Consider the following 21,896-nt stretch of genomic DNA (forward strand, 5'->3'; position numbering starts at 1 on the left):
AAACCCTCAGACTACCAACATTTATTCCAGTTCTGATCCCAGTTGTAAACCTCGATACATAAACAGCATATTTCAAATAAATTGAAAGCTTTTAAACAAAGTCATTTGGCATATTGTTTTGGAATTTCAACATTAGCAGAGTCAATATTATCTCTTTTATGCTTCTATTTATATGACATTTTAGAAAAGGCAAACTATAGGGATAGAAAATATATCAGTAGTTGCCAGAGGCTGGGGATGACATAGGGGGTTGACTAAAAGGGGCATAAATTTTGGGGGCTAATGGAATTGTTCTAAGTCTTGACTGTGGTTATATAACTGCATGCATTTGTCAGATCTCATACAATTATACAGTTAAAAGGATGACTCCTATTGATATAAATTATAATTTAATAAACCTGATTTAAGAAAAATAGAGGGGTGCCTGGGTGGTTCAGCTGGTTAAGTGTCTGACTCTTGATCTCAGGGTTGTGAGTTCAAGCCCTGAGTTGGACTCCACGTTGGCTGTAGAGCCTACTTAAAAAAAAAAAAAAAGTAAGATGATGTGGCAGGATTCAAGTATATATAAAATAGATACAGTTGACCCTTGAACAAGATGGGTTTGAACTGTGCAGGTCCATTTATAAGTGGATTTTTTTGATAAATACAGTACAGTATTGTAAATGTATTTTCTTTTCTTTATGATTCTCTTAACATTTTCCTTTCACTAGTTTGATTTATTCTAAGAATACAGTATATAATACATGTAATGTACAAAACATGTGTCTATCAACTGTTTATGTTATTGGTAAGGCTTCTGCTGATCGGGGCACCTGGGTGGCTCAGTTGTTAAGTGTCTGCCTTTGGCTCAGGTCATGATCCCAGGGTCCTGGGATCGAGCCCCATATTGGGCTCCCTGCTCAGCGGGAGGCCTGCTTCTCCCTATCCCACTACCCCTGCTTGTGTTCCCTCCCTCTCTCCCTGTTAAAAAAAAAAGGCTCTTCTGATCAATGGAAGGCTGTTACTAGTTAAGTTTTTGAGGAGTCAAAAGTTATATATGGGGTGCCTGGCTGGCTCTGTCAGTAGAGCATGCGACTCTTGATCTCAGGGTCATAAGTTTGAGCCCCACATTAGGTGTAGAGATTACTTAAAAATAAAATCTTTTTTTTTTTTAAGATGTATTTATTTTAGAGAGAGAGAAGTCATGAGTTCCAGCCCCACGTTGGGTAGAGAGATTACTTTAAAAAAAGCAAGTTATATACAGATTTTCAACTGTGTGGGGGGTTGGCGACCCTAACTCCCATACATACTGTTCAAGGGTTAACTATATATATTTATAGTGCTGGAACAATAAACTGCATGTAATTCTTATCAAAGCCTAAAGAATAACAAATAAAAAAATATAGCACTAAAAAGGAAGGCACTTGGTAAGAAATACCTGTTACGTTTATATTAACTGTTACTTTTCTGTCATTCAAACACAGAATCTTAATTCAGGAATGACAAATTCAAGACTATGAGAAAGAAAGTGATTTGCCCAAAGCCAGATAATCAGTGCAGGGTTCAGGACTCCCAACTCCATGTTCAAACAGACCAGAATCATGTATAGAGAGAGGTAGGCAGCACATATGGCAAAAATATGTTCTTACCAAGTTCTTCTAATGCAAGCTGTGCCTCTTGAGTTATGTTTCTTTTTAGGGTTTTTTTTTTTTTTTTTATGTATTAAAAAACATATAACAACGAAAACAAAAACCACATAACAAATTGACCTTAATTTTTAAGAGTACATTATAGTATTTTTCACCACATGCATACTGTTGTACAATAGATCTCTAGAACTTTTTCATCTTGTATGACTGCGACTCTATACCCATTGAACAACAACTTATTTCCCCTCCTTCCAACCCTGGCAACCATTCTAATTTGTTTCCATCAGTCTGATTACTTTTTTTTCCTTTGTTGTACTTCAGTATTTAAGTTTGATGTAGTCCCATTTGTCTATTTTTACTCTTGTTACCTGTAATTTTCATGTCATATCCAAGAAATCGTTGCCCATTCCAATGTCATAAGGCTTTTCCTTTATGTCTTCTTCTAGTTCTAGAGTTTCAGGACTCCTGTTTAGGTTTTCAATCTATTTTGAGTTAACTTTTGGATATGGTGTAAGATAAAGAGTTCATCTTCCTTCTTTTGTATAGACATCCACTTTTCCCAGCACCATTTGTTGAAGAGACTATCCTTTCCCTATAGTGTAGTCCTGGCACCCTTGTCAAAGATCATTTCACCAAATACATGAAGATTCATTTGGCATTCTCTAGTCTGTTCCATTGGTCTACATGCCTGTCTTTATGCCAATCCCATACTGTTTTGATTATGGTAGCTTTGTAATATGTTTTGAAATCAGGAAGTATGAGGCCTTCAGCTTTGTTGTTCTGTCTCAAGATTGTTTTGGCTATTAAAGGTACTTTGAAATTCTCTATCAATTTTAGGAATTTTTTTCATTTCTGTAAAAAATGCCACTGGCATTTTGATAGGGATTGCACTGAATCTGTAGATTGCTTCGGGTAATAAGGACATTTTAACATTAAATCTTCCCAATTATGATCATGGAATGTCTTCCCATTTGTTTCTAGATTCTTTGTGTTTTGCATACTATATTTTCTTCCTTCCTTCCTTTTCTTGTTGCCATAAAATGTTTGCATCATTGCCTTGACACTTCTTTTCAACTTGTTCATGCTTAAATGAACAGTTTAGTCCATATCTATTTATTCAGATGCTATGAGGGAAGATCTTCATGACACTCTTTCTACCTTATTTGCAATTTGCATATCGTTTGAGCTGTGTTTGAGGCTAGGATTGTTCTGTCCACTTTTCTATAGATTGAACGTTTCGGGAGTAGAGGAGAGCTCAGCTAGTGCTATGTTCAGCTTTTATTAGAAGACCAGGGCTTTGCTTACTCTTACAAGATTAGTTAAATGTCCCTATTCCAGGTTATGCTATATCTAGTTAGGGATATCTTCTAGTTCTATTAGCATCAGGATATCCCCTCAAATTAGTATGGAACCTTGGAAAATGACAGGAGTTCATCATATTTCTGCTGTGATCTTAGTGGTGGAATATAGGGACTTTCGCTTGGGGAGATCTATGACTTTTTACTCATTTGTCTACTCACCCATGTCTCTCTATATCTGGGGTATTAATGAGCATACTCAATATCTATCAACATATCCTCTCCTTCTCTAGTAATACTTCTTAGCGATGGGCATATCAGAATCAACCATTCCTTTCTTGACCATCATTTTGGAAATTTATAGCATGAAATCATATCCCTCTCTTCATTTGGTTGCTTTATTTTTAAGTAATCTCTACACCCAACTTGAACTCACAAGCCCAAGATCAAGAGTAGTAAGTAGTTTGCTGGTTTTTTACTATTCTCTTATTTCACTAAGTATTAGGAAATTAGGTTCTCTGATCTGGATTTATTCTACCATCTTTGCTAGGACACATGTCTCTTTATCTTAAACAACTGCATAAAATTCCATTTATGGCTGTATCATCAATATGTTAATCAGTCTCCCCCTTCATGGACATTTAGATTGAACCCATTTAAAGTCAGTGTAAATAGAAAATAATGCGTAACTTAGGGGTAGTTACAAGAGTGGAATATTAGGTCTAAATAACTTTAAGAAGTATTTGTTTTGCCCTTAAAGTCTTTAATAATATGAAATAATATCTCTATAGAATTTTTTTTTTTAAGATTTTATTTATTTGACAGAGAGAGAGAGAGAGAGAAAGAGTGCACAAGCAGGGGGAGTGGGAGAGAGAGAAGCAGGCTCCCCCACAGAGCAGGGAGCCTGATGTGGGGCTCCATCCCAGGACCCTGGGATCATGACCTGAGCTGAAGGCAGTTGCTTAACCAACTAAGCCACCCAGGCACCCCTCTATATAATTTTAATAGGTACTTTCATCTGATTTTAGGTCAACATACTTTGTGATTAAAATTTATTTAGGGCCCCTGGGTGGCTCAGTTGTTTAAGCGACTGCCTTTGGCTCAAGTCGTGATCCTGGAGTTCCGGGATCGAGTCCCGCATCGGGCTCCCTGCTCAGCGGGGAGTCTGCTTCTCCCTCTGACTCATCCCCTTTCATGCTCACTATCATTATCTCTCTCAATAAATAAATAAAAATCTTTAAAAAAAAATTTATTTAAAGGGGCGCTTGGGTGGCTCAGTCCATTAAGTGTCTGCTTTCAGCTTAGGTCATGATCTCTAGGTCCTAGGATTAAGCCCTGCATCGGGCTCCCTGCTAGGCAGGGAGTCTGCTTCTCCCTTTCCCTCGGCCCCTCTCTCCTGCTTGTGCTCTCTCTCAAATAAATAAAATCTTTAAAATAATTTATTTAGAAAAATAATGATATTATACTTACTCAAAAATATTTATAAGTTGTTCACTTGGTGCATTTTTCAGTCCAGCCACAATACTCTGTAACCTGCTCACACTTTGAGTGGCTGAAGCAACAGGAGTAATGACTGCTTCTTTTTCTCGTAAATATCGCCGTCCTGTCAGTGGGGTAGAAGGTGCAAATGATGTTTTCTGTCAATAAAGAAAAATCTGTGAGATTAAAAAGTTACCCTGCCCTCATTACATGTTTTATTCAGTATATATATACCATCTTCTCTATTCATATTTAGTAGGACTTTTTTCCTCCCTCCTCTGGTTAACCACCAGATTTTTACCAATATTATGCTAATAACATCCTTACATTTAAGTAAAACTTTTTCAAAGTACCTACTACCTATAATCTCATTTTATCATAATATTCATTTGAAATATACACATTTTCACTTTACATATGAAACAGGCACAGAGAAGGTAAAAAAATTGTTTAAGCTCACAAAGTTAATGGCAGAGCTTGGACTGAAACTTAGGTTTTCTACCTTCTAGACCAGTGAACTTTCCATTAGACCTCATCCTCCAACCCATTTGTTGGTGATTTTACAGAATTAAGCCTTCACTATTAACAATCAAGTCTAGCGTTCTATGGCTGAAGTTCAGGGAAAGCACATAATTTGTCATGGGTAGGAGAATAAACTAAATTTTAAAGCAACAGAACAGTGGCTATGGTGATGCAAAGAAAGAATGATAGGAAAGCATAAATCCTTTAAAAAAAAAAAAGATTGATTTTATTTATTTATTTGAGAGCAAGAGAGCTCTCTCGTGTGCGGGGCGGGGGACGGGGAGAGGGAGAGAGACAAGCAGACTCCCTGCTGAGCAGGGAGCCCGACATGAGGCTTGATCCCAGGACCTTTGAGATCATGACCTGAGTTGAAGTCAGATGCTTAACTGAGTCACCCAGGTGCCCCACATAAATCCTTTTTTATGTCAAAAACACCTACCCTACTGAAAAGCCCATTCTGGGAAAATATATCAAAAATATGAAAAACGTCAAGAAATGAGGTAAAAATACTAAATGCCATAGTTTTAAAAATTACCTTTTAAGGCTTTCATGGGAAATACAAATTAGTAGAAGAAACTCAAGATTTAACTTGAAAGATGCTTCTGTTGTTAGTAGAATCACACACAGAGAGAAAAAGATCATTCAAGACTGAGGCCAGGCTAAGTTATATTACTTTTTCAAAGTGTTGTTGAAGATTACAGTCCACATTAGCTTGTGTTGTCAGTTTCCCTAATGGGGTGTCACCAGTGAACTTTCGAGGAGTTCCAATTTCCTCTTCTGCATCTGCTCCCAAAAAGATCCTCTCATCAAAATCACCAACAGTTAAAACATATTCTTCATACTCCTTGTTTACTGCTTTGCTGAAAAGAGATTTTATTTTAAAAAGATTTTATTTTTATTTTTCAAATATTTATTTAAATTCTAGTTAGTTAACATACAGTGCTATGTTGGTTTCAGGAGAATTCAGTGACTCATGACTTACAACACCCAGTGCTCATCATATCAAGTGCCCTCCTTAATACCCATCACCCATCTAGCCCATCTCCCACCCACCTCCCTGCATTGCCTGTTTGTTCTCCTAAGAGACTCTTATGCTTTCCCTCTTTCTCCCCTCCCATATGTTCATTTGTTTTGTTTCTTAAATTGTACATATGAGTGAAATCATAGGATATTTGTCTTTCTCTGCCTGATTTATTTCACTTAGCATAATACACACTAGCTCCATCCATGTCATTGTGAAAGGCAGGATTTCATTCTTTTGGATGGCTGAATAATATTCCATTGTGTATATATACCACATCTTCTTTATCCATTCATCAGTCAATGGGTATTTGGGCTCTCTACATAGTTTGGCTATTATTGATCATGCTGCTATGAACACTGGGGTGCATGTACCCCTTCAAATCTGTATTTTTGTATGCTTTGGGTAAATACCTAGTAGTGTAATTGCAGGATTGTAGGGTAGTTCTATTTTTAACTTTTTGAGGAAACTCCATGCTGTTTTCTAGAGTGGTTGCACTAGTTTGTAGTCCCACCAACAGTGCAAGAGGGTTCCCCTTTCTCTGCATCCTCACCAACATCTGTTGCTTCCTGTGTTGTTAATTTTAGCCATTCTGACAGGTGTGAGGTGATACCTCATTGCGGTTTTGATTTTTATTTCCCTGTTGATGAGTGATGTTGAGCATCTTTTCATGTGTCTGTTAGCTATCTGGAAGTCTTCTTTGGAAAAGTGTCTATTCTATCTTCTGCTCACTTCTTAACTGGATTACATGCTTTTTGGCTGTTGAGTTTGGTAAATTCTTTATAGATTTTGGATACTAACCCTTTATCAGATATATCATTTGCAAATATCTTCTCCCATTCTGTAGGCTGCCTTTTAGTGTTGTTGATTGTTTCCTTTGCTGTGCAGAAGCTTTTCATGTTGATGAAGTTCCAATAGTTCATTTTTGCTTTTGTTTCCCTTGCCTCTGGCAACATGTCTAGCCAAGAAGTTGCTGTAGCCGAGGTCAAAGAGGTTGCTGCCTGTGTTCTCCTCTAGGATTTTGATGGTTTTGTCTCACATTTAGGTCTTTTATCCATTTTTAACTTATTTTTGTGTATGGTGTAAGAAAGCACTCCAGTTTGATTCTTCTGCGTGTTGCTGTCCAATTTTCCCAGCACCATTTGTTGAAGAGACTGCCTTTCTTCCACTGGATATTCTTTCCTGCTTTGTCGAAGATTACTTGACCATATAGTTGTGGGTCTAAAGATTTTATTTTTAAGTAATCTCTACACCCAACTTGAACTCACAACCCCAAGATCAAGAGTTGCATGCTCTTCTGAGCCAGTCAGATACCCCAAGAAGTATGTTAAGCTGCTAGAATAAAACTAAGTTACACAATCGATTTTATTTATTTATTTATTTATTTATTTATTTATTTATTTATTTATTTATTTAAAGATTTTATTTATTTATTTGAGAGAGAGAGTGAGAGAGAGAGAGAGCACAAGAGGGGGGAGCAGGAGAGGGAGAAGCAGACTCTGTGCTGAGCAGGTAGCCCAATGCGGGACTCGATCCCGGGACTCCAGGATCATGACCTGAGCCAAAGGCAGTCGCTTAACCAACTGAGCCACCCAGGCGCCCTCGATTTTTTTTTAATATTTATTTAAGTAACCTCTACATCCAACATGGGGCTCAAACTCAAGACCCCAAGATTGAGAGTTGCATGCTCTACCAACTGAGCCAGCCAGTTACCTTCACAATGGATTTATTTTGACTTGAAGAAAGAGTTAGACTCCAAGGCCTGGAAAAGCTGATGACTTTCCAGTTTTTTGGGTTTTTTTTAAAGATTTTATTTATTTATTTGATAGAGAGAGCGAGAGAGTACAAGCAGGGGGAACAGTAGAGGGAGAGGGAGAAGCAGGCTCCCCGCCAAGCAGGGAGCCGGATGTGGGGCTTGATCCCAGGACCCTGGGATCATGACCTGAGCCGAAGGCAGACGCTTAACCATCTGAGCCACCCAGGGGCCCCGACTTTCCAGTTTTTAACTCTACGCACCTAACAATATCAGACGTTCCTATCTGATTATGGACATGCTTTGCATTCACATACACAGCAATAATAAATTACTTTGAAAGATGAGCAAAAAGAGAGCATAAACTTAATCTGAAAACTAGCTGAACCTAATTAAGATGGGATCACTGAGGGAACAATAATGGTTTTGAAATATATTCTGAATTTGCCAATAGTTGATTAATAAAAGAACATACACTCAAATACAGAAATCACTGGGTCTCTTTATAAGTTTCTCTGGAAGGAGCTCTTTTAAGTGCCAAAAGTTTCTTTTCTTTTTTTTTTTAAGTGCCAAAGGTCTTGTAAAATATGTCTACTTAAAGACAACAAGGATTAGTGACAACCTCAGTCAATGCCACTAATGCAGAAGGAACTTGAGTTTGGAGGAGTTACCTTGATATAATGTTCCACTTGACAAATTGCAATAAATCATCACTGACAGCCTACAATATGGCAGATACCATTAGTGCTAGATACTTACCTATTATCAGTAAAACTGGAAAGGTCCAGGAGGCATTCTCCTTTTAAAATCTGGGAAGAAAAAGTCATTTTTTGACATGTAATTAAGCAAAATAACATAGATACAAAAACATGACATTTATCTAAATTTTCACATTGGCAGTTATAAATAAATAATATACACACAAAACAGAATTACTGAATATTTCTTTTAAACCAGTAAAACCTATTTAGCATGCAAATAAAATATTTTAAAAATTTAAAGTCAATTTTTTTTTTTTTAAAGATTTTATTTATTTATTTGAGAGAAAGAATGAGAGAGAGCACATGAGAGGGGGGAGGGTCAGAGGAAGAAGCAGACTCCCTGCCGAGCAGGGAGCCCGATGCGGGACTCAATCCTGGGACTCCAGGATCATGACCTGAGCCGAAGGCAGTCGCTTAACCAACTGAGCCACCCAGGCGCCCTAAAGTCAATTTTTGAAAATATTTTTAAGTTAGCCTATGGCAGTGGTTTCTAAATTCTAGGGACATAAGAATCACTTAGAGATGCCTTTTTTTTTTTTTTTTTTAAAGATTTATCTATTTATTTAAGAGAAAGAAAGCATGCAAACAGGGGGGAGGGGCAGAGGAAGAAAGAATCTCAAGCAGGCTGAGCCTGGAGTCCAACTCGGGGCTCAATCTCATGATCCTGAGATCATGACCTGAGCCGAAACCGAGTTGGACGTTCAACCAACTGAGCCACCCAGGCACTCACATAGGGGGACTTTAAAAAAATGCAGATTGATGGATCTCAAGTCCTGAGCCGAGGCAGCATTTTATACAAATTCCCCAAGTGATTCTGAAAAAAGCTGTCCAATTTTAAACATTGGTCTATGGAGAAGGGAAACTAACATTGAATGATAATATGTGTCAGGCAAGGAAAGATTCAAAGGGAATATAGGTACTGTTGCTGGTGAGAGAAGAAAACTACACTGCTTATATAATATTTTCTTTCTTTCTTTTTTTTTTTTTTAAGTAGGCTCCACATACAACACGGGGCCTGAACTCACAACTCTGAGATCAAGACTTGGATGCTCCACCAACTGAGCCACCCAGGTGCCCCTGTTTATAATATTTTCTATGCACCCACACTATTCTTAGATTACTACCATCAGGGTTGCAAACTTAAATGCCTTCAGTGGTCAGGGTTCAACATATCTAAATTAAGAGGATAGAAATCATACTTCCCATACTAAAAGAGGTGGCCATCATTTAGCCTGACAACAGTTACCCATGCAGAAATTCATGTAGAAATTCCAACCCTGTATTGCCATAGCTTCTGACTTTTGAAAGAGATTCCCCCCCCCTTTCTTTTTTAAAGTAGGCTCGATGCCTAGTGTGGAGCCCAACATGGGGCTTAAACTCATGACCCTGAAATCAAGACCTGAGCCGAGACCAAGAGTCGGACACTTAACTGACTAAGCCAACCAGGCACCCCTTGAGAGAGATCTTCATATTAAAAGTTTTTATGGGGCGCCTGGGTGGCTCAGTCGTTAAGTGTCTGCCTTCGGCTCAGGTCATGATCCCAGGGTCCTGGGATCGAGCCCTGCATTGGGCTCCCTGCTCGGCAGGAAGCCTGCTTCTCCCTCTCCCACTCCCTCTGCTTGTGTTCCCTCTCTCACTGTGTCTCTCTGTCAAAAAATAAATAAAATCTTAAAAAAAAAAAATAAAAGTTAATTTTAAAAAAATAAAGTTTTTATATGTAAATTAAAATTGAATAAAATAAAAATAAAGAACACTCTACATAGGCCAAACAAAACATCTGCAGCCCGTGAATAGGAGGACTGTCCAAACTAGAATACTTTTGGAGCGAAAGGAGGTGCTATAATAATTATGCTAAGACAACAACCCAAACCTAGATAATCCAGGCAAACCAAAATGTATGGTCATTATACCCCAGGGCCACTAGTGTGCTGCTTTTGCAGAGCACAAAAGATAATCCTTGAGTTCCCTTCAAAATTTACTTTGCTGGACATGTTTAACATACAGATAAGGAGCCATGATACACACAGACACACAAACACACACACACACACAGGAAGATAAAACTAGATACAAAAATTTGTGCAACAGAAGAACCACCCAGTTAGGTAAGACTTTATGCCTGAAGAAACATCTCATATTATCTACAAAGAGGGGAACCACAGTGATGACCTAATCCAATCCCCCCCCTTTTTTTTCTTTTACCAAAGAGAAAACTCAAGTACTAGCTGGATTAAATGGCTCCATGTTGGGGAGGTAAGAAATTGAGACCAAGAGGAACAAGCCATTTCATAAACATGGAAATAGCTAAGTAAATTACTGAGAAAAAAATCCAGAATGCATGCAGGTAGCCTGCAAGTGGCTACAAAACTATAAGATTTTCTGCTCTATTTATATGGAATTAAAGCTATGGTTGTTATACATCATCCCATCTTTAGTAAATAGTCAGAAGTTATTCAAAATTGTGGCAGTAAATTAATTTACCCCGACCTTCTGCTTTTCATAATTCTTTATCAGGCTCACTCCAATGTTCTGTTCCTTATAATTCTTTTATCAAAATCTCTTACAGCGGTCTCTGCCAGTGCATTTAATTGACAGTACATATAGTTGGTCACAATCTTTAACAGCTCAGTTTTGCACATTACAAAAGATCATAGGGCGATTCTGCATCACAGCATTTTGCATCATGGCAGAGACTGAAACCTGGAAATCTCGACCCCGAATCCTATAATGCTGAGAACTTGCTTAAAACATTGTTTTTTCCTTTGAGGCTTTCACTGCTGACCCTTAAAAATCTTAGCCATTCACTTATAAGTACAGTACCTTTCTGTCAAAGAGTTTTGAAATATATGGCTTAAAGTAGTGCTCCTTTATTCCTTTTGCTTCTACAAGAAGTCCATCATGCAGTTCACACAGTACAGCAATGATGCAGGGAGGCTCTTCAGAAGCCCTAAAGTCAGCAGTATGGAAGTCAGATGGTAAACCTAGTTTGATAAGGTATCATGAGCAAAAGGAAATGGTTAGAAGAATATGGTCAACTTTTAAAACTTTTTAAAATACTGATGACCAGTTTTCAAAAGTAAATAATGTCTTACCTTTAAATGATGGATTCAGCAAGTCACGTCTATTTGGGCATATAATGGCATTGGCAAAAATCAGATCCAAGCAGCACAGAAGTAAATGGTAAGAATTTACCAAATCATCTCCAATCATACGAAAATTACCTTTATAAGAAAAAAAAAAGACACAAAGACCAGAAACCTCTCATGTCAAATAACACCAAGTTCCCACAGCAGAAATGTAAAATTATTGAAAGTATCACCTTACCCTTAGTATAAACAAAGAGTGTCCAACAGAAATTAAAGAGATCCTTAACACTGCAAGGAATCCTCCTAGAAAGGAAAAAATGTACTTCTTAACAAACTAACTTGCTAAATATCACTCCACATTGTCATTTAAATTGAAACAGCAAATATAAATAACAAACAGTAAAGTCAAATTACATGTAAAATTCCATTCACAAAGGACAATTTATGGTTCATTAAATGGGCTTAAATAAATAAATCTTTCTAATCTGCATGAAATAATCAGACCATAAAAAATAAGTGGAAAAAAAAATAAGTGAAAATATTACCCTGAATTTCCAGATATAGTAATTATAAATGGGTTTTTTAAAAATTTAAATTTTTTTGCAAATGGATACTTCTGGTAAAAAGCAGACTTTTAAAAATGCAAATTTCCAAAGTTTATAGCATAATTTGTATTTTTTTAATGTCAATTATTTAACAATTAAGGGTCTTACCTCTGCTTCCTGCTTCGTGGTAACTTTGGTGGCTCTTCATATGGATTTTGAAATATATCTAAAAAAATTGGCTCAAATTTTTTGAAAATTACAGTAGACACCTCAAAATTTCTTTCTAGCCTTTCTATACGTTCACGAAATTCTTGTGGCAGGTTTGACATGTCCATCCACTTCTTCATTTTACTAAAAAACTGTATTAAACTAAACAAAAAAAAGCAACTATATTTATTTACTTATTTTAAAAAAGCAACTTTAAAGTGAGTCCATATAATGGACAAGTTAACATTTTATTTATGCCTATGAATCTTAAGAATCTTATTTAAAAAAAAAAAGAATCTTTACTTAAAAGCCTAAATTTATTTAAAAAAAAAAAAAAAAGCAACTGAAAAACTTCACTCCCAAGTACTATGAAATTACTCCAGCTCCTAGAATCACTATGGGAGTATAGATTTTGAATTAGTAGTCATTACATAAATGTCTTCTCCTATGCATGAAGTGATGGTACCTATCTACTTCTTTTATTCCCTATAGCACCTAGACAATAATTTGTATATGTATTACAAAGTAAATGTCAACAGACTGAGTTCACAAAATTAGTTTGAGGACAGACAGAATCTCCCAAATAGTGGATTGTGGAAGTTGATCACAAAGCACCAGACAGTTCTAGTTTAGGAATACAATTCAAGTGTTTGTGTTCCAGTATGTGGTTCCACCATCAAATATAAATGAAGAAGGTAGTACATAACCAGAAAATCACTTAATAGATTATTATTCCACCTTTCTGGCTTATTCAATTATGGGTACATTTTTTATGTCCCCATGTTAGTATGGTCTTAGACTGAAAATCTGTAGTGTTAAAGTTCATTTAAGTGTCTAGCGTTATATACAGAATGATAATTTTTTTTTTTTTTTAAGATTTCATTTTTAAGTAATGTCTATATCCAACCTGAGGCTCGAACTTACAAACCTGAGATCAAGAATCGCATACTTTATACTGACTGAACCGGCCAGGTGCCCCAGAATGATACTTTTTTTAAAAAGGTGATGGAAGACATCGTCAGCTAATTATCCATAGGTATTCAACCTCCAGATATGCTGACAGAAATCTGAGAATCTAAGAGTCTCTTTAAAAGATTCTTATCAATAACAGCAACAAGAATTTTTTTTGCCGGGATGCCTGGGTGGCTCAGATGGTTAAGCGTCTGCCTTCGGCTCAGGTCACGATCCCAGGGTCCTAGGATTGAGTCCCGCATCGGGCTCCCTGCTAGGCGGGAAGCCTGCTTCTCCCTCTGCTGCTGCCTCTCTCTATCTCTCTCTCTGACTCTCATGAATAAATAAATAAAACAAACAAAAGAATTTTTTTTGCCTTACAGGGACTCCTTATAGGAGACTTTGTCTTGGAGGCAGGGATGCTCAGCATGTGAAATTCTTTCCTTTGTTTGAGGAATTCCCCAGTTTTGAATCTTGCTGTCTAATAGATAGATCAGCTTCACTGAAGTTAGGGTAAAGGTATAAAACCTGAGGTTCTTGATACATATTCGGGATTTTGAATCTGGAGCTGGTGGTGCAGAGAACTGAACAAGTGATAAATTCTTACAGGAGGATCAACAGCAATATTCAGCTATTAGGGACAAATACAGTGGCAACGTCCAGGGATGGCACTGCTGGCCATGTAAGTCCTGTCCTTGTTAGATGAATTCTTGTGATATGCTTTTTGGCTCTAGCCAGACTCATTTTGTTCCCTGATGTTTTCCAAGTCTATTTTCTCAAGTCATCCTAAAGACTTTGTCAGGTATTTGGGGCGCCTGGGTGGCTCAGTCATTGGGCATCTGCCTTTGGCTCAGGTCATGATCCCAGGGTCCTGGGATCGAACCCCGCATTGGGCTCCCTGCTCGGCAAGAAGCCTGCTTTTTCCTCTCCCTCTCCCCCTGCTTGTGTTCCCTCTCTTGCTGTGTCTCTGTCAAATAAATAAATGAAATCTTAAAAAAAAAAAAAAAAAGACTTTGTCAGGTATTCAATATCCTTTCAGTAAATTTCTTTTCTCTTTAAGTTAGCCAAAGTCAGTAGTTGGTATCTGTTTTTTATAAACAAAATGCTTGACTAATACATCCCCATATAAACCCACTGTATTTATTGCTATTCCTAGATTGCTGTTCTAACTTGGAACAAAGTACATCAGAATGTTTGGAAACAAAAAAAATTATAGCATTATTATTACTTCACCTATGAGTCTGATTTTTTAAAGTAAAATAAGCAGCAAAGTAAACTTGATAGCTTTCAAAACAATTTTGTTCATTGGAATTCTGTTGTAAAGAACACATTACGCCAGGGCGCCTGGGTGGCTCATTGGTTAAGTGTCTGCCTTCTGCTCAGGTCCTGATCCCAGGGTCCTAGGATCGAGCCCCAAGTCGGGTTCCCTGCTCGGTGGAGAGCCTGCTCCTTCCTCTCCTTCTGCCACCGCTCCCCCTCCCCCCCCCACTCCACTCATGCTCTCTCGCTATCTCAAATAAATAAATAAAATCTTAAAAAAAAAAAGAATACTCCAACAAGCACATGAAAAGAAGCTCCACATCACTGGCCACTGGGGAAATAGAATATACCATTTCATGCCCACTAGAACAGCCATAATAAAAAAGAAAATAACACGTATTGGCAAGGATATGGGTGAAATGGAAGCCTCAAACTCTGCTGGTGTGAACGTAAACTCGTGTAGTCACTTTGGAAAACAATCTTGACAGTTCCTCAAAAGATTAAACATAGAGTTCCCCTATGACCCAACAATTCCATTCATACATATATACCCAAGAGAAATGAAAATATATGTCTACACAAAAACTTGTACACAAATGTTCATAGCAGCATTATTCATAATAGCCAAAAGGTGGAAACAACTCAAGTATCCATCAACTAATAAGTGGATAAACAAAATGTGGTATATCCATGCAATGGAATATTATTCAGCCATAAAAAGGAATGAAGTACTGATAAACCAAGGGCTAGGAGGGAGAAGGAGCTATTGTTTAATTGTTATGAAATTTCAACTTGGGAAGCTGAAAAAATTCTGGAGATGGATGGCGGTGATGGTTGCATGGCAATGTAAATGTATTTAATGCCACTGAAATTGGTTAGACGGTAAATTTTACGTATATATATTATTTAAAGATTCATTTATTGGGGCGCCTGAGTGGCTCAGTCCATTAAGCGGCTGCTTTCGGCTCAGGTCATGATCCTGGGGTCTTGGGATCGAGCCCCACATCCGGCTCCCTGCTCAGCAGAGAGCCTGTTTCTCCCTCTCCATCTGCCTGTCACTCTGCCTTACTTGTGCTCTCTGTCAAATAAATAAATAAAATCTTTAAAAAAAAAAGATTCATTTATTCATTTATATAGAGAGAGAGCACGTGCGCGCTCACGCGCAGGTCGGGGGAGGGACAGAAGGAGAGAAGCACACTCACTGCTGAGCTGGGAGCCTGACACGGGGCCAGATCCTGGAGCTCACGACCTGAGCTGAAATCAACAGTCAGATGCCCAACTGACTGAGCCACCCAGGTGCCCGTATGTTATGTATATTTTACCACACACACACCCCGAAAACAAATATAGAGTAGGGATGGTAAATATGGGGAGTATGTCCCAATAGCAGCATACTACTAAATTTTAATGGTGCTCAAAAGATAAAAAAGAAAATCACTTTGTAAAAATTTTGTATCCTCAATGTTCCAATTAAAATGTATGAAAAATAATTTTTCATGAAATATTCATTAGGTTCTATTATAATATGAAAATAATGAATGAATGTTACCTTGATTTAAATCATAAGTTACTGAAAAACTTGTGGAAAAATTACTTCTCAATACTTAAAACAATGAGATGCAGACAACTTCTTTATTAAATTAAAAATTCAAATTGTACAACAGATACTACTTTTTAATATTACACTTAATAGCAAAAGAAATTTTTAGTTGAAACTGTTTTTTTTTTTAAAGATTTTATTTATTTATTTGTTAGAGAGAGCGAGCACAAGCAGGGACAGCGGCAGGCAGAGCAGGCAGGCAGAGGGAGAAACAGGCTCCCTTCAAGAAGGAGTGGCTGGGTCTTCAGGGACCCCCCCACCCCCAATCAGGCTCCTTAAGGTAACATCAGCCATTTTTAGATTGGTTCTGTTATCATGCCTTCCCACTGGCCCCATGTGAGCCAAGGAAGTCCCACTGCCTGCCCTCTATCCTCGCCCAATTCTGCAGGTGGAGACTGGTAGTCTAGTATTCTTTTTGAGATACTATTTTCATTTTCGTGAGAATCTTTGTAATAATAAAATGGTACATTTCTACAAAAAAAAAAAAAAAAAGAAACAGGCTCCCTGCTGAGCAAGGAGCCTGATGCGGGACTAGATCCCAGGCCCCTGGGGTCATGAACTGAGCCGAAGGCAGACGGTTAACCAACTGAGCCACCCAGATGTCCCAGTTCAAACTTATTTTTAAGTTGGAAGTTGCTTTGGTTTTTTCGCAAACTGAAGCTGAATAATAAATAAGTTCAAAGCAGACATACTACTATTTATGGGTAGATACATATATAATACAGCATTGATGTGGGATGCTCTGCCACTTGCTAGGTATATCATCTTTGGGAAGTAATTTAAGCTCTAGGTGACTAGGTTTCCTTATCTGTAAAATGGGATTTATTTCATGGGATTAACCGTGAGGATTAAATGAATAAAGACAAGCAAACCCATAGCACATAGTAAGTGCCTAGCACACAGGTAAATACTGAATAAAAATCTGCTAGTTTTACATGTACATCTATAATCTGCACTTATTTGTTATTTTGCAGTATGATTTATTAGCAATATTTGAAGGGTATTTTCCCTACCTATAAAGATCTTAAATAATCATTTAAAATTATACTTAGGGGTGCCTGGGTGGCTCAGTTGGTTAAGCAGCTGCCTTCGGCTCAGGTCATGATCCCAGGGTCCTGGGATCAAACCCCGCATCGGGCTCCCTGCTCATCGGAGAGCCTGCTTCTCCCTCTCCCTCTGCCTGCCACTCTGCCCACTTGTGCTCTCTATCTCTCTGTCAAATAAATAAATAAAATCTTTAAAATTATACTTAAAGTTGAAATTTTGCAAACAGCCCAAATTATTATAAATCAATGAAAATAACATCACTTGCAATTCTTTTTTATTTGTCTGAATGAACATGATGATCCCAGTCTATGCTCGTTTAGTAGTTAAGAATCTGACACGCAAAAAAAATTTATATCAGTCTACATTTAAAAAATAGGTATCTTTTGACCCATCCGTACACTTTTAGGAATTTATCTACATTCATCTGAAATACATTTCACAATGATCTGTTTGTAATCACAAAGAATTGGATAAATGGTCATCAATAAGGGGTTGGGTAAATATATGAAACATCCTTACATCTTAAGTCCTAGAGTGTGGAAGAGCTACTTACGGTGATATGGAAGAATTACCAGAATATAAAGTAAGAAAAGCAACTACAAAACAATACATATAGTATGATCTCATTTATGTTTTATTTATTTATTTTTTAAGATTTTATTTTATTTATTTGACAGAGAGAAAGACAGCAAGAGAGGGAATACAAGCAGGGGGAGTGGGAGAGGGAGAAGCGGGCTTCCCGCCGAGCAGGGAGCCTGATGTGGGGCTCAATCCCAGGACCCTGGGATCATGACCTGAACCGAAGGCAGACGCTTAACGACTGAGCCACCCAGGTGCCCCTCACTTATGTTTTAAAAAAACAACTAAAATACTGAAAAACAGATTTTTTTTCTGCTTAACAATTTACTGGGGTGCCTGGCTGGCTTAGTCGGTGGAGCCTGTGACTCTTGATCTCAGGGTCGTGAGTTCAAGCCCTACATTGGGTGTGGAGCCTACTTAAAAAAAAAAAATATATATATACATTGAGAGTAAACTGTTTAAGTGGTTAATTCTGGGGAGTGAAAAGAAAGGGACATCTTTATACTCTCAAACATTCTGTATTATTTGAAAGTTTGTGAACCTTTTTAAAAATTATGGTAAAAGTATATATAACATAAAATTTACTATTTTAACCATTTTTAAGTGTAAATTAAGTGGTATTAAGTACATTCCCATTGTGCAATCATAACCACCATCCACTTCCAGAATGTTTCATTATCTGAAATTTTTATCATGTGCTTATACTCCTCCAAATTTTAAGTTATTCTTTTTTTGTTCGGTTTCCCCAACAACCTAATATTATAAAGATTTTAAAATTTTATATGGTCAATGATGAGAAACACTGATAGAAAAAAGTCAGATTATTTTATACTACAATGAAGAGGGAGGTTTTGCTCAATTAAAAAAATTACCTGAACTCCATCAATCTTAATTACACTTTCATTTTATTTTTATCATCAATGACAAAAACTGGTATTTATTAAAGTTTTTTTTTTTTTAAAGATTTTATTTATTTATTTGAGAGAGAGAATGAGAGAGAGCATGAGAGGGGGGAGGGTCAGAGGGAGAAGCAGACTCCCTGCTGAGCAGGGAGCCCGATGCGGGACTCGATCCCAGGACTCCAGGATCATGACCTGAGCTGAAAGCAGTCGCTTAACCAACTGAGCCACCCAGGCGCCCTATTTATTAAAGTTTTAAACATTGTCTTGAATGTATTATTTTTCCACTTATGCAAACTAAAATTGTTCTGAGAGACTTTTTTTTTTAAATTTAGCATGAACTGAAACTTAATTGATCTCCCTCGATAGGTCTTTTAAAGTTTGTCTTCTATGTTGAAAACCCAGGACAGCAAATAGACAACCACCTCAAATAGTTCTGTCATGGGTGAAAAACCCAGAAACAGATTACATTACCACCTATCCAAATCTGGATCACTCCATTTGTTTTGTATCCAGGCAAATAGTTCCATATGCTTAATATTAGAGCAAGTAAAAGCTATAACTAAGACCCACTGATTGCTTATTTGCTGCACGGTAAAAAATATTAACTATACAGCAGAAAAACAGGACAACACGTTGAGCAGATACTCAAAATTAACACAAGCAAAGCACATGGATATCATGCCTCCAGATGTGATATAGTGAGGACACAAAATTATTTATGTAGTTTTCTATCTGGGGATGTATAACCTGCCTCTAATCATAAGAAAACATGAGACAAATCCAAAATGAGGACTAATCTATTAAAAAGGGGGTTGGGGGTGTTTGTGGACTATATTCTTGCTGTGGAAATATTCCTAATTAAAGGAAACTAAACAGATATGATAAGTGAAGATAGTCCCTAATCCTAGATTGGAATATTCTTTTAAAAAATTGCTATAAAGACCATTATTGGATCAACTAATAAAACTAGAATAGAGATGATAGATTATTGTATCAATGTTAACTTTGCTGAAGTTGATAACTGTGGTAGTTACCTAAATATACAATGAAGTATTTAGGGGTAAAGGGCTATAATGCATGCTACTTACTTCGAAATGGTTGAGGAAAAAAATATTATTTGAGAAAGATCAAATGACAAAGCAAATGGAATAAAGTGTTAATAATAGGTGAATTTGGGTCAAGGGTATATGGGTGTTCTTTGTGCTTTCCTTATTTTTGCAACTTTTCTAAAAGCTTGAAATTATTTCCAAATTTTAAAAAAATAATGAAAAAATTATAGATTAAAAAGATTAGTATAGAGGCCTCTGGCTGAAGTCAGAATTTGAGGAAGAAAGGCAATGGAAGAATATGAGAATTGGAAAGGGATACCTATAGGACAACAAACTTAAAATGGAATAGAGTTAACACAGAAATTAAATTCTAAAAGTAAATTTAGTATGTATAAAAGAGTGTTTGAAAAATCAAAGTGCTTTACCTTAGTTTAGCTGAACGCAGTATTCTGGTAAGTGAAACACAATTTCCTTCCATGATACCCTTCCCAACAGTGGGAATAATACTTTTGCGGCATGCTACATATAATGAACATGCCAACCAGTGTATAACTTCTCCCTGGCAGGCAAAAGACAAAGAGCAAAATGAATATATTATGTTAAAATGTTTAAGTTCTAGAACCGGAAAAGATCTTAGAACTATATGGTCTTACTTTCATTATGTACGTAACAGGCCAGAGCGGTGAAGATATTTGCCAAGGTCACAAAGCTTAGTTTTGCAGTAATGAGTATAAAACTCTTATTCTCAGTCCTGTGTAAGATGCTAAATCAGCATTAGTCTAAAAATAGATCTCTCACCTACACCCCAAATCCAATATTATTGAAAGAGCTCTTAAAATTTCTCAGCATTAGCTTTCTTGATTTGAAAACACCAGTCATGGCCTTGATGATGCTTAAGTTCCTTTCCACCATTTCAGTTTTATGTTTCTTTTTTAACCAGTTTGACAGAGAAAGCAAAGAAGAGAGTAGAAAGTTGGCAAGGGATCACACATAAAAAGTTCATATCTATCTTGTACAACATAAAGAAGACCACCATCTTTGTGAGGTAAAAATTTGGGGATTTATCCAATCTTTAAAATAGTAAGTAAGCCTCTCTATTTCAGCAGATATCTCAATTTACAATGGTATAAAAAGGTAACATTTGGTAAATTCAACACTTGTCTGCTTTAGACTTCAGATATCGTCAAGCTAGAATCACTTCATGACTTTACCACTGAACTACTTATGTAATTTAAGGATTCAGAATTAGACACAAATCTTATAGCACAGTTCTGCAGAGCCTCTTTAAGACCAGTCTCTAAAAGAATAAAAACACTGAAAGATTTCTTGTAATAATCCAAAAGGGAAGGACAGAAATGGGTGACCACCAATAGAATTAAAACCCAGTGTTGCTACCCTAATGTAGCGAGAAGTCTTATTTGCTCAAGGTATTAAATGAGGCATGTAAGCTTGTGGTTGAGTATTTTTAGAAGCTTTGATTAACAAATTTTGGGGAATAGCATCCAAGTATTAGAGAGCTATTGGATACAGGTTACTAGATGAAAACACCATTAAGATAGAGAAAATTTAAGTACTGGTATTTTTGCCTTCCCCCCGCCCCCAAAAGTCAACTATATTATTTAAATTCTTTGATGCTAGACCTTAGAAGTACAAAGATGGTTTCTGACCTCAAGTAATTCCAAATCTAGAGTGAAGAAAAGGAACAAATAATGGTTATCTTTAATTGTTGAGATATATGCTTTAAGAATTGAAGATAAAGTGTGAGAGAATATAGTCGAGTAACCGATTTTGAATAGAGGTCGGAGGATTCACAGAGGGAGACTTAAAATTGGTTAAATGGCGAATCACCAAAATGTAAGGGGAGAGGGAAAGGCAAGGGGGAAATGTAAGTGGAAGCTTGTCTGGTATACTGAGAGGGGTAGGAGCTGGGGAGAAGGCTTAAGAGTAGATATATGAAAATACCTACTCCAAGAGCCTTTCACCAAAACAAACCGAAGGGGGAAAAAAAAAAAGAAGAGGAAAATAAAAGACTTGGGACAGAATAAACAGTCACCAAATCTTAATTCACACATCTGTGCTTTCTAAATCAAACATTTAAGATGTCCTGATCAACTCCACCTAGTTGACTTAGTTCTTGAGACTTAGTTCTTCAATCTGCCTGTTGTAGGGAGTGAGGGAAAAGTTTCCAGGCAGAGGGAATGTCATGGA

At 37.1% G+C, this 21,896-nt stretch overlaps 1 protein-coding gene across 5 annotated transcripts in view; it reads right to left on the reverse strand.

Moving 5' to 3' along the window:
- RBL1 (RB transcriptional corepressor like 1) overlaps positions 1-21,896 on the reverse strand; it is a 59,987-nt gene that overhangs the window by 35,900 nt on the left and 2,191 nt on the right. For 4 of the 5 annotated variants that reach the window (XM_035006272.1, XM_035006273.1, XM_035006274.1 and 1 more), the window contains exons 2-9: positions 20,114-20,247; positions 12,262-12,462; positions 11,787-11,851; positions 11,555-11,683; positions 11,283-11,443; positions 8,461-8,510; positions 5,601-5,787; positions 4,397-4,563 (exon numbers count right to left, since the gene is read on the reverse strand). In XM_035006272.1, coding sequence (XP_034862163.1) covers positions 4,397-4,563; positions 5,601-5,787; positions 8,461-8,510; positions 11,283-11,443; positions 11,555-11,683; positions 11,787-11,851; positions 12,262-12,462; positions 20,114-20,247 — 1,094 coding nt within the window. Of the gene's footprint in view, positions 1-4,396; positions 4,564-4,745; positions 4,750-5,600; positions 5,788-8,460; positions 8,511-11,282; positions 11,444-11,554; positions 11,684-11,786; positions 11,852-12,261; positions 12,463-20,113; positions 20,248-21,896 lie in introns of those variants that run through there. The other variant, XM_035006277.1, reaches the window with a different exon arrangement.

This window comes from Mirounga leonina, unplaced genomic scaffold, assembly GCF_011800145.1.
Source record: "Mirounga leonina isolate KUSES-001 unplaced genomic scaffold, KU_Mleo_1.0 Mir_150, whole genome shotgun sequence".
Classification (NCBI taxonomy): domain Eukaryota; kingdom Metazoa; phylum Chordata; class Mammalia; order Carnivora; family Phocidae; genus Mirounga; species Mirounga leonina.